The following is a 14,292-nucleotide window of genomic DNA, read 5'->3' as shown; positions in this document are numbered from 1 at the left end:
ATCTTCGAAACCACTATCCATTTCCCTGTGACGTCATACAAGGCTGCCAATACAAACAACATGGCGGTTACCACAGCAAGATATAGCGACATTAGCTCGGATTCAGACTCGGATTTCAGCGGCTTAAGCGATTCAACAGATTACGCATGTATTGAAACAGATGGTCGGAATATGGAGGCAGATAGCGAAAACGAAATTGAAGAAGAAATTGAAGCTATTGAGCGAATAGCTATTGACGCTATTTGGCCATAGCGTGGGTGTACCTAATGAAGTGGCCCATAGCATGGCTGCCTTATTAGCATAGCCGGTAAAATGTGCGGACCACCGATCAGGACTTTCGCATCTTGTGACACTGGAGCAACTTAAATCCGTCGATTGGTAAGTGTTTGTTTCGCATTAAATGCGGGTATTTAGTTTCAAATGTACATACAGCTAGCGTAAATAGCATGTTAGCATCGATTAGCTGGCTATCATGCCGTGACCAAATTTGTCTGATTAGCACATAAGTCAACAACATCAACAAAACTCACCTTTGTGATTTCGTTGACTTAATTGTTGCAAATGCATCTGCAGGTTATCCATACATCTCTGGGCCATGTCTGTCTTAGCAACGGCGGTCAAATGTGAAGACACTCTGGTACATTCAATAGCGGTCTGGCGGCAGATTTCTTGCCAGTGGTGCAACTTGAATCCCTCCCTGTTAGTGTTGTTACACCCTCCGACAACACACCGACGAGGCATGATGTCTCCAAGGTTCCAAAAATAGTCGAAAAAACGGAAAACAACAGAGCTGAGACCCGGTGTTTGTAATGTGAAAATGAATATGGCGGGTGTGTTACCTCGGTGACGTCACGTTCTGACGTCATCGCTAAAAGACCGATAAACAGAAAGGCGTTTAATTTGCCAAAATTCACCCATTTAGAGTTCGGAAATCGGTTAAAGAAATACATGGTCTTTTCTCTGCAACATCAAGGTATATATTGACACTTGCATAGGTTTGGTGATAATGTTCCCCTTTAAATGTAACAAAGAGACAAAGGGTAAAAAAAACATAAAAAAATTACCCTGACCAATCGTAACAGAGTAGGACTGGTTAAGGACGAGGCTACGGAATCTGAACATGTTGGCCAAAAAGAGAAAAATTGCAAACTAAAGCCCAATCCCAATACACCCCCTCACTCACTACCGCTAGCCCTCAAAATGGTTAATGTGTCCGCCCTGAGATGGGTAGGTCGTGAGTTCAAACCCCGGCCGAGTCATACCGAAGACTATAAAAATGGGACCAACTACCTTCCTGCTTGGCACTCAGGATCAAGGGTTGGAATTGGGGGTTGAATCACCAAAAATGATACCCGAGTGCGGCCACCACTGCGGCTCACTGCTCCCCTCACCTCCCAGGGGGTGAACAAGGGGATGGGTCAAATGCAGAGGTTAATTTCACCACACTTTGTTTGTGTGTGACTCTCAGTGGTACTTTAACTTTAACAATTGGGACAACACTTGCTACGTCAAGGCATAGTTTACTTTCGGGCTCTTGAGCGACTACTTAGTTACGTTTGCACATACGTCCCACCTTGAGTTGCCCTGACACCAATATTTTGGTACCAAAAATATATATTGTTATGTATTTCAATGATTATTGATACTTTTGAAAATAAGAGGGAACACAAAAAATGTCATTATTGATTTCATTTTAACAGAACATTTATGATAAAACTTATGATTAAACATGTGTTTTTCATTTTCGATTTTAAAAGATTGGAATTAAAATTGAAAGGCGCATTAAACAATTTTTTTTTAATCGCACTCAAAGAACAATTTATAACTATTTTACATATAAAATAAAGCCTGTCATAATCTAGAATTGTGTTAGAAAAGAATAGAAAGCTTTATTGACATTGTATTAAATGCTTCATGATTTATAGTTGCCAATTTTGAGCTGTGCTTTAAGACAAATACAATCATTCCTAAATACTGAAAACAATAAAGCTAAAAGTACACAGATAAGACAAGTATCATGTAAAACACACATTGTTGAAAATAAAACACAAATTAAATAGTGGGAATTTGTTACGAAATGTAGTCAATTCACTTATATTATTTTACATTTCGTGGGCGGTTTTGACTGCTTTAATACATTTCAACAAGCCAACCAGCTGTATGTGTGTAGCTGTATGTGTGTCTCGTATCCATATATGTGCACCGGGGAAGTTGTTAACTATATTACTGCCACGGTTTAAATACCTTGTGTAGGTTTGGATGTTTGTTATGTAAACCTAAATTTGAAACAAACGGTGATAATGCTGTATTGACACATTTGGCGAGGCATGTTTTAAAGCAGAGCTTGCAGCGCGGCACTTACTTGTTTGAAGAGTTATCTTTGATAGTTCTTAAGCTGAAATACTTTCATATTTCTTTTCACGCATCCTTTTTATTACCCGGTAGAATTGTTGTTTTTTTCGTCATGATTACTTGGATGCTTTTTCTGAATCTATGCACTCAGTTTGTGCATTTCGACACACGAATGCGACGTGCCTCAGCTCAGCAACGTCACCGCCGCACCGCAGCATATGTGAATGAAAATTAACTACGAGTGTTTTCCAAAGGCAGTAGTAACTTATTTAATTCATTACTACCACAGTACTTTATTAGTAGCGGTGTACCGTACACCCATATGGTCCCACCTTTACACAACACACCCGACAGCAATGAAGTTAACGGCTGAGATTTTTTTTTGTTTACATTCATCATGCTTGGCTTAATGAATAAATGAAGAACTACACGGACAAGAAGCCGCCATTTACGACTGGTGTCTTTCGTGAATTTTTTAAGCTATGTAACTTCAACATTTTTGTGTTTTAGTAATATTATTTAGTATTTTAGCCTAACGTTAGCTAGCGTGGCTAGCTGGCTAACATTGCAAACTAACGTGTAATATATTATATAACATTGGCAGAAATCATGGAATTTTCTCTGGCCCTAACCCTAAGGCAGCATCTGACATGCCTCACTCTGAAGGGCTTGATTCATACCCCCTACTCCTCGTTATGCCCACTAGCCCTACATGCAAAGATTCATTGAGACACCACTACCTTCACGGGAATGCGCAAAATGTAGGGATAGGGCTAAAAAGTAGGGTAAGAGGGTATATTGGAATTGGGCCTTAGTATTTATGGAGTATATGATGACAGTGTGTTAGGAGGTGGAGCAGGTTTACGAACCACACAGATACGTCCTGTTCTTTTAAGAATGTACTCCAAATTTGAACATTATGGGCCTGATTTACTTATGTGTACAAAACATGTGCAAACTTGATAGCACACGCAAAGATAATCTCTTAAACCTGTGAAAAGTGGATTGTGACTGTAAAGTAAGCATAATAAGGAGCGTAATCCATTTAGTATCTCTGTCTTATATATATATATAGTGTATGTGTAATTTTTATAATATAACTAAAATCAATGATCTTTGCCCAAAAATCCTTCCTAGGTTTTGAGCTTCCAGCAATGTAGTAGGTGTGTTGAATTTATACAATACAAAATACTGTATCTAGAATAAAAATGGTGTTGGGTCGTTACTACGTTTAATCACTATAGGGAACCAACATCAAGTCAATAACACAACAAATGGAACACTTAAGTGTCACACTAACAAGACAATTGGACACTTAAGCCATGTTTACACTGCAGGTCAATTCCGACTTTTTTTTTGTTGCCCATATTTGACATGCATCTGACATTTTTTTATGTTGATATTAACAGTACAATTAAATTCAGTACACTTAAACAATGTTTAAATCCGATCCAGGCTTCTTTCCTATGTGGATACAGTCTAAAAATGTCCAATCTACATGCATCGTAAGGTGACACATATTGCAAATATTTGCCACAGCAAATATATGAGCTAGAGTAAACTCTGGACGAAAAAGTAGAAAATAGTCATTGGCAAAAATACTACGTTTTAAATAGGAGGACTTACATCGCTATGCCTCCTCACCCAGATGCTCCTATGTACAGAAGTAGCAACAAGTGCCTTGCAGCCCAACAAAATACCATAGCTAAAATGCTTGCCATACAACCTATGCAAAATAATAAATGTTGACTGAGGTTGCATAAACCCGTTTATAAATGTGCACCCACACGAATCGGAGCTATGGTTACTTCTGTAAACACAGTGGTCAGCGTGTGATGTCATGTTTTGTGCGCATGCATGTCAGTTCATGGATACATCCCTTTCCCATTGAACATACTGTACATTGAAGTCACATATTTTCATAATAATGTTAACTGACTACATAAAAAGATCAGATTTAACAAAATATCTAAATATGGCATCATACCCTGCAGTGTGAACGTGGCCATCGATTTGTTTTATATAAATCCATCTGTCAATAGGCAGCCCAGCAAAAACTACATAGCATCATTTCTTTTTTCAACTTTACACATGTTCTTCTACAAAAACATGTTCATTCAAAGCTAGTGGTCTAATATTTCTCATACTTGTGTTTCATTTAGAGAAACTGCACTTTTTTTTGGAATTTCTCAGATCACCAACGATGAGGACAGATGATCCAGCTATGGTGAAACTCTATTTATATTCTCGTAGCGTTATGATGTAGCACAAGTGCTAAAACGTTTTATGGACGAGATAAGAACATAACACAACAGTCACTTACAATGGCAGCTCTCACTGGGATGGTTGTATTTTTCAGCATGAGATGTGTGCTCCTCGTTGAGCTAGTAAGTTCACAATAGTCCTCAGATTAAAAGAGAGCATACAAGTATCTTCCTAGTAATGTCGTCTTGTCTTAGTCGAGAGCTAGTCAGTCAGTTAAGCTTCAGTAAGTCCAGTTCTTTAGTTGGTAGCGTGTGGAATTGAAAAGTTGACCAACTTCTTGGCTTATTACCACTCGCGTGAGCAAGGAGTTGTATCACTACGCCAGAAAAGCAGTTCCTCGAAGTTAGCTTCTACAATAACATATCACCGGTCATAACAATATGCAATATGTCAATAACAATATAAGAGTCATGGCATGTAAATGTAGCATTGTTGGCGCTTTTTTGGATGTTTTTAGAGGGCTTTATAGGTGGAATAGATGGATCTCATTTCCTGCGTTGCTTGTTACAGAAAAGAGAAAAACGGGTTGTCTCCATTGTGGATGATGGGAAAAATAAAAAAAAAAGTGCAGTTTTCCTTTAAGAGAGATGGATTGGATTGGTACATTAAAGTGTCTCATACTATATTAGTTACACGCCATGGTAGGTTGGCGAGTACATGCACATGCTGTGTGCGGAAGCCATGTGGGTCAAAGGCAAGGCGCTTCACAGGTGTGGCCTTGCTGTGACAAATGTGGCAGCTGGAAGAAAGATGGTGAGTGGTGGTCTTCTCAACTTACCAGAGATCTGGGGCTGGATGCCAGACTGCTCATTGGAACTCAGCAGCTGGGTCTGAATGATCTCCACCACACGCTTGAAACGTCGGCTTGGACCTGTTAATTCAGCAAAATGTGGTTATTTCACCTTCTGCATCCCAACATAATCTTATTTTGCCCACTTCCTGTTTTGTGCTCTACATTTCAGGGAGTGAGGTATGGTCACTGTTTAATAAACATTGACTCCACACCAGGAAGACATGAGGGGCCTTATTTACAAAAGTGTGCGTAGATTCCATGGTAAAAAAGTGTGTACAATCAGGTTGTCTTCGAAGAAGGATTTTCATTATCAAATCTGATTTGTTATGGTATAACACTTTTTAAACAGATTGTAATGATATGTGCTACAGTACACTCGTCACTTGGTGCCAGTGACGTCACATGGGTGTAATGTGACTCTCCCAAAGTTAATAAAAGAAATACAGTCTTTGATTAAAGAGGACAAAAACACAGATCTCATTTGCAACTTTTTCCATCTTAAAGAAAAAAGTCTAAAAGTTATTTTTTAGGGGAGCGCCAAAAAAACAATCAAACTTGATCAGAGTATGTAAAAGATGTAACAAAGTTTCTGTAGGTGAACTTGTGGAAAGATCATGACCTCCCATGGATGGAGGAGAGGAGTTAAATGTCCAACGATTCGACTGCGAGGCTGATAGTTTAATCAGACTCCTTTGAATCTAATTTGACTACGTTGTTTATTCTAAGACAGCCGTAGTACGCACAAACCTCAGAATGTACCACGCAAGAAAATATGTAGATCAGGGGTCCCTAACTTAATTTACCTGGGGGCCACCGGATGCAGAGTCCGGGTGAGGCTGGGCCGCAAGAAAAGATTTCTTAAAAAAAATGTTGCATACTCCTCAGCATGTCTAGTTGTATAATGATGTTTCAAATTGTATTCCTCGTGCACCGCAACTTTCTCTGTGTAAATAAGACACGTCGGGGTGCACCTGTGCTCAACAAAGATATATTGCATCTCCCACTTCTCCTGGAATTGTCTTTGCTCATCACAAACCTTTCTCTTCACTCCAGGCTTTGAAAAAGACATGTTTGGGGTTTTGGAATATATTTGTATTTAGCCGACGCACAGAGAATAATGTTATTTCCGCAATGTGTGTTGTTTTGCTTTTCCTCCCTACAGCAACATGGCGGTCGGCGGAAAATAGCCGGGAAAGTTCCGGAATACCGAGCGCAAAAAAGTGACGGCTCCCGGAATGTTATCCGGCGTCATATAGAAATATATGTAGTGCTCATCTTGTGAGGCAATGCAAATGAAATAATAAAAAAAACAAATAACGATTTGCTGCGATGAGGTGGCGACTTGTCCAGGGTGTACCCCGCCTTCCGCCCGATTGTAGCTGAGATAGGCCCCAACGCCCCCCGCAACCCTAAAAGGGAATAAGCGGTAGAAAATGGATGGATGGATGGAATAACGATTTGAATTGGTCCAGGTTATCGGGGATTGTTATTACTGACGCACAGGTGTTGCGGCGTGACTGCAGCCAGGCACGTAAGATAACCCTCGCCTCCATGGAAACTTTTCTGTCGCTTTGACTTATTTGCCGCTGTTCCACTAATGACGGGGTAGGCAACCCAAAACAATGAAAGAGCCATTTTGGACCCAAAAAACACAATGCTGTGAAGCAGCATTCATATAAATCTCGAGGGCCGCACTAACATTAAACCTTCAAATTAAGGTAACCGCAAAATAACGTCTCGCGGGCCGCAATTGGCCTGCGAGGCCGCATGTCTGAGACCCCTGATTTAGATGTATATTTGTACCCTTGTACAAACTCTCCTCATCACACCTGCAGTGAATTGTGTGCAGAAGACTTCCAACCTTGTGTCCTCCCACTGCCTCTCCCAAAATCCTCCCTAAATGGTGACGAGTTTAGGGACATCATGTTAAAGTATTAATGAAGGAAGATACACGTAAAATGGAACCTCAATTTACAAACTCAATTGGTTCTTGAACAATGAACATGGTGTGTAAATAGCAAAGTTTGTATAGTGAAGCAGAGTTCCCCATAAGAAACAATTTAGATATAAATAATCGGTTCCAGCCTGGAAAAAAGTCCCTATTTTATTTAAGGTATGTACACTTTGATCACAATATAAAGTGCTATACAGTACTGTATATCAAACGTAATGAGGGGTTGATGGATCAACTTTTTATGTAATAAAAAGGTCAAAACAACAACAAGCTGCTGTATGCTCTGCTCTGCCAACACGCACAGACACAGAAGTCATGATGGTGCACTCTCACAAACAAAATAACACAATCCCTCACTTTACCAACCATATTGCTACTAAATGAAACATTTAGCCACATTAACAATGGCGGAGAAGCTGACGAGAAGCAGACAGAGGGAGACAGATGGAACGGGACAGGGGGAGTTGGTGCTTTGGATGAGCGAGGGGTTACTCTAGAAAGACAGAAGTGCGCCATTGTACTGCTCGCAAATAGATTTAGTTAATTTTTATTTTTCGATTCTTTTTTGTTCTCGACAAAACGTCTCTATCACCCAGCTATTGATTTGTGGTGCCTGGTTAAAAAAACTGAATACAGAATGTGTTGCTTTATCAGACATAAGGTTTCAAGTGATTAATACATTCGGGAAGTTGCGTTGCTGAAGATCGACCCCACGTTATATGACATCACGCAAACCATTTCAATGCGAACCACTAAACTACCTGTTATGGATCACACACCTGCCGCCTCTCATTCTGCTGTGCGCTGCTGAGCGCACCTCGCGACACGCCCACGTGCGTTTCTCTCAGGCTGCGTTTGCGCCTCCGCGCGGCTGAAGCCGCTCTGCAATCAACACACCTGACACTGATGAGAGACCTGCCCTAATAAGCCAGGACGTCTTGCATTCCAGTGCCAGAACGTAGCTACTTGTACATGTACAGTAAGCCTCATACGTATCCAGCTTTCCCTATGTGCTTCCTCGCTCTTTGTGTTTTTCCCCCGTTGTGCTCACTGTGTCTCGTTTTGTGTCGTCATACAGCAACCCAGATCCTCCCCTATTTTCGAGCTGTGTGTCTCATCCCCCCCGCTCCCCTTTGGATTTTCTGCTGCCTCCCTGGATCTCGACCTCACGCCTGCCCTTTGACCACGATGCCTCGCGCTCCAGCCCTTGACCTCCTGCCTGTCTCTGGACTTTCGAGCCTGCCTTGCACTATCTGGATTTCCGCCTCGATCTCAACACACACCTTCAACACCCTTCAGATACTTACTACACATAGTCACACCTTATTCCTTTGGATTAAATACACAATTCACGTACATCCGTTTATTTCAATAAACACGCTGCAAGCTAACGATGTCACTGTCTCCATGCAGTCTTCTTCTCCCACTGTACCGTTACATTACCAAAGGTTTGCTGAAAGGAGCAAAACAATTTAATATTGGTAACAAAGTCGTAACCAGTTTGAATTAGGTTTGCTGTCATTCTTTGGTTCTATTTGCATGTTAAAAAACACTTTTATTCTCTATCCTAATTTCGAACTAACCACAACCTTTAAAAGCCCACATTTTTAATGTAACTTGGGCGGTCTATGAGTTGTCGAATCTCCCAAAGCAGTCACGTGGTACAGCCTGGCAGCGAGGCTTCACACGTCATCATTCCCGGCTCCTCCCCTACATGAAGCAAACCTTGATGAGTGCTTTACAGCACATTTGGTCCCATCACTACTCCGCACCATGGGCAACCGAGCCTCTTCGTCAACTCTGTTTTAATGGCTAAGCCAGACTTATTAAATTGGCAGCCCAGGAACGACATTGTAATCACGATCTGAATTTATCGGCAATCCTAAAAAAAAACAAATTTTTGGTGTGTGTGTGTGTGTGTGTGTTTCTGTGACAGCGCATCATACAGGTATTATTTGTTCTAGTTTTTATGGTAAACAGTGAAGAGTTGTGCTGTGAAGCCTCGTCTGACATCATGTCACTCTGTACAGCAAGGAGTCCAGTCATGTGACTGCCGAGTCCATTTGACTGGTGAAATGGAGTCAAACGTCCCTACTGTTTAAGTTGTATTGGTGAAACAAAGTCATGTGACAGTGCCTGCTCTAGTGAAATAAATGTGTCCCCGCAAGCAGTAATTGATATATTATAAATCACCATCTGTTACAGGTAGGATTCTCTTTGTGACTTGTTTCCTTCCTGGATTGTCTTTCTACTCCATCCATCCATTGTCTACCGCTTGTCCCTTTTGGGGTGGCGGGGGGTGCTTGAGCCTATCTCAGCTGCATTCGGGCGAAAGGCGGAGTACACCCTGGACAAGTCGCCACCTCATCTCAGGACCAACACAGATAGACAGACAACATTCACACTCACATTCCCACACTAGGGCCAATTTAGTGTTGCCAATCAACCTATCCCCAGGTGCATGTCTTTGGAAGTGGGAGGGATCCGGAGTACCTGGAGGGAACCCACGCAGTCTTGGGGAGAACATGCAAACTCCACACAGAAAGATCCCGAGCCCGGATATGAACTCAGGACTACTCCTGAGGACTACTACTGTTTCCCAATTGTTCTTTGCTTATTTACTAAACAGAAGAAGTCGCACTCTTGGACACTTTTAGTTATTATTATTATGAGTTTATGGCTTTTTGTCTGTTGTCCTTAGTTTGTACTTTATTCTCCACAATTATTTTGGCTTATCAAAAAAATTATCATAGCCTTAAGAATATTTTTGTATTTTTTTTATAAACAATCCTTGTTCAATACGCGCGACTTGTGCCTGAGTCGTGGTACAAAAACCTAGATGCGTCATACTGTCAGTATTTGTTAAATATTTCTACATGCATGTAGCATTAGTTCCTCACCACAAGAATTGCATGTGTTGTAATAATACACAGCAGTGTATGTATGATGTAGAAAATAGGGCTGACCTGAGAGCAGTGTGAATGTGACCGAGTAGATTCCGTTCTCCTTGGTGGCGCTAGTGCTCTCCGAGTAGGTGATGTCTACCTGGAACTTGACAGGCTTTTGAAAAACAGTTGGACCAGCTGCTGACTTGTACTCGGCCCGAAAACTGGTCTGGGATATGACACTGTGGCTCAGACTCGGTATCTAAAGAGAAGAAAAGGGCGCAATGTCAAAATAACTCCGCAGGCTAATGAATCAGCACAAACACACCACTTCTGCATCAGTGAAGCAGTCGCCATGGTAACAAGGAGGGGGAACGAGGACACGGTTAAGGCAGGAAGTACCAGTATGTCTTACTTTGAAAAAGTCCTGTCAGCAATGATGCTTCAACATTATATATTATATGTTCTTGAACATAGTAACGCAGGGGTGTCCGCGAATGGCCCGCTGCTCATGTTTTATTGGCTCACAAAATACTGTATACCTCAAAAATATCACCTGCCAAGTCAAACACATGTGCATCTTGCCAATGTGTAAATGTAGAGTGAATTAATGATGGGTTCTCAGTTCCAACTGTCAAGTGTTTAGAGTGTCTAGAAAAGTGCTAAATATACAGTCGTGGTCAAAAGTTTACATACACTTGTAAAGAACATGATGTCATGGCTGTCTTGAGTTTCCAATAATTTCTACAACTTTTATTTTTTTGTGATAGAGTGACTAGAGCACATACTTGTTTGTCACAAAAACATTCATGAAGTTTGGTTCTTTTATGAATTTATTATGGGTCTACTGAAAATTTGACTAAATCTGCTGGGTCAAAAGTATAAATCCAGCAATTTTAATATTGGCAAGTTTTACTGCAATAAGGCGCTTTTGGAAGCCATCTACACGCTTCTGGTTGAATTTTTGACCACTCCTCTTGACAAAATTGGTGCAGTTCAGCTAAATGTGTTGGTTTTCTGACATTGACATGTTTCTCCAGCATTGTCAACACGTTTAAGTCAGGACTTTGGGAAGGCCCTTCTTAAACCTTAATTCTAGCCTGATTTAGCCATTCCTTTACCGCTTTTGACGTGTGTTTGGGGTCACTGGCCTTATGGAACACCCAACTGCGCCCAAGACCCAACTTCCGGGTTGATGATTTTAGGTTGTTCTGAAGAATTTGGAGGTAATCCTCCTTTTTCATTGTCCCATTTACTCTCTGTAAAGCACCAGTTCCATTGGCAGCAAAACAGGCCCGGAGCATAATAATACCACCACCATGCTTGACGGTAGACATGGTGTTCCTGGGATTAAAGGCCTCACCTTTTCTCCTCCAAACATATTGCTGGGTATTGTGACCAAATAGCTACATTTTTGTTTTAATAGTAATAGTAGATAAAAACACTAATAATAGTAAATATTAAATCTCGTAAGGAATAATACTAACTTTAATAGTAAATATAATAATAATAATACCAAAGTTTAATAAACATGTTTTTAAATAATATGAGTAAATAACAAAACAAAAATAAAATAAAAAAACAACAATAATAACTATTACTTTTTAAAAGAAAACTATTTATAATAACAATAGTATTTAACATTAGTATTGATAGTAAATAATAATACCAATAATATCAAAAAACAAACTACTATAATAGTGAATAATAATAATAACACCAATACTGATAATAATAAGAATAACACTACTACTACTTCTACTACTACTCTTACTACTACTACAACTACTACCAAAAATAATAATCATTTTAACAGGGAATAGAAAGAAACAATACCATGAAAGTCCATTTGTCACCTTTACCATAAAGCTATTTCATGTTTTTTTCTTTATATTTATTTAATAGCTTTCCATATATACACCTTCATCGGATCAATATTAGCATGTTTGATAAATTGACAGGTAAATAATTTCAAAGTGACCCCACACCATTAATACGTTTCTGCATGTACATGGTGTAACAAGTGAATCAGTGTTGTATAACATGCACAAAATAAAGAGACAAACGTAAACCTACAGAGAGGAAAGCGTGGACAATGTCTGCTTTTATGGAGCTGAGAGGTTTGTCCTTGATCACGATGAATATCTGTTCCTCTTTTTCCAGGTTAATGAAGTTACCAAACCAGGATTTTTTTGCAAGTCTGCAGAAAAGAACACATGACATGAGATTCATCACTAAGTTAATATGTTTTAACTAAGTGTAGTGTACCACCAATGCAATTATGTTTTTTTTTTACAGTAGCTACAAGGGATGGGTACTGAAACTCAGTTCCTTAATGGCACCGGTGTTAAAGTACACAGTAGTAACCAAAAAAAAAAAAGTGTTTATCGGTGCCTCACTTGGGTGCTAAAAGACACATTAATGCCACAAACCAGACAGGGACACATAGTCTAACATTCTTTTTAAATTGTATCGGTAACCGTCTTCAGGTCAACAAACACACAAAATGTTCTTAGAATGTACCAGTCATGGTTAAAATGAGCAAGTTGCATTTACAAACCTGGAAATTGTGAACTTCAACAGTACAATACAAGTGTGACTGAGGGTCTTGCTAAATGATGCTGATGCTGTGCAGCACCATGTGAAGAAAGGGCAAAAAGCAGGAAGTCAACAGGTACTTATTATCTGGATAGAGCCTTATCTCTAGTCTGAACACAGCTTTGTCTCTCGTCAAAACACAGCAGCCGTCAAGAGTCCAAATGACCAACAGCCCAATCCCTGCCTTCACAATAAAAGCGCTGCACGCTAAATCATGTCTGTCAAACTAAAGTAAAGTGCTTGTAAAAGCAATTTTTTTGTACTCCATATTGTTAACTGTATCACTGAACATTTTATTTACGTTTTTAAAGTATTTTAATTAAAATCAAAATCAACCTGCATGCCAAAAACCCTTCAAAATAAACAATACATTGTTTTTAAACAAATTGTGATTGTTTCTAAACAAATTGTGATTGTTTCTCTATTTTTTAGTTCAGGTTCGAGCACCGTTTAAGCATCGTCCCTTTTTCAGAAGTATTGATTTGGTACTAGTATTGTTGAACATCTAAATGATACTATACCTTCTAGCTACCACCAAATACGTAAACACATATTTACATATGCTGAAAGTATTACTCTGTTACAGTTACCTGTATATTAAAATCTAAAAATGTGACGAGAGCTGTCCCGATGCAACTTTTTCACCTGCGATACAATATCGAAGATGGAGCCTTAATTATTGGCCAATACCGATAATAATCAAATACGATATCATCACAAATCATAGTACATAAATATATAAATAGTGTTTGTACAGTGGAATGTTAGAAAAGGCTTGATCATATGAAATTACTCTATGGGAGTACTGGAACTATAGAAGTCATAAAAAACACTAATCCTCTGACAGATTTATGCTTCTGAAGACACGTTTGATATTAGACACTTTGTAATACACTTCACTTTGGAGACTTTGTATATGTATGTAATATGTAATTATATATATTTTGATACTTGTTCATTTTGACCAATGTCGTGTTTTACAATGATTTGTGCTTTGCTGTTGTGTACACAGTATACAGTATAGCCTCCATGTTACCCCTTATTATTGACTTAATTAAAAAAAAAAATTATACATTTTGTGTGCTCATTGGAGGACATGTTGATGTTACCTTGCTGTCCAGCTTTGCACAGGTAAACGTGCTTGTATCAGAGATTTTAGATTCAAGCCGATATCCTCTGATACCTGTTGTTGCTAATTTTGAACCGATATCAATATCGGATCATGACACCCCAACACCAGACATAAAAGTTACAAATATTTAGCTCACTTGCAGGTCACAAAACATTTAACTCAAAAACACAGAGCTAACAAAGATTATGAAACATTTTAGTGTTCTATTATGAACCTTTTTTTATTTGTACATTACTGTAACACTCACTCGGGAGAAGAGTCAGGGGTTAGACTGGACAGGTCCTCTTGTGTGGGAACTGTGGAATAAAATAAT

The 14,292-nt window shown here is 39.5% G+C and overlaps 1 protein-coding gene across 3 annotated transcripts in view; it reads right to left on the bottom strand.

Annotated features, from left to right (window-relative positions):
• LOC133541067 (serine/threonine-protein kinase BRSK2-like) overlaps positions 1-14,292 on the bottom strand; it is a 194,491-nt gene that overhangs the window by 25,984 nt on the left and 154,215 nt on the right. For all 3 annotated transcript variants that reach the window (XM_061884149.1, XM_061884157.1, XM_061884164.1), the window contains exons 15-18: positions 14,227-14,275; positions 12,326-12,449; positions 10,331-10,511; positions 5,396-5,488 (exon numbers count right to left, since the gene is read on the bottom strand). In XM_061884149.1, coding sequence (XP_061740133.1) covers positions 5,396-5,488; positions 10,331-10,511; positions 12,326-12,449; positions 14,227-14,275 — 447 coding nt within the window. The remainder of the gene's footprint in view (positions 1-5,395; positions 5,489-10,330; positions 10,512-12,325; positions 12,450-14,226; positions 14,276-14,292) is intronic.

The sequence above is a fragment of the Nerophis ophidion genome, linkage group LG02 (assembly GCF_033978795.1).
Source record: "Nerophis ophidion isolate RoL-2023_Sa linkage group LG02, RoL_Noph_v1.0, whole genome shotgun sequence".
Taxonomy (NCBI): Eukaryota; Metazoa; Chordata; class Actinopteri; order Syngnathiformes; family Syngnathidae; genus Nerophis; species Nerophis ophidion.
This window is presented reverse-complemented; position numbering and strand designations above follow the sequence as displayed.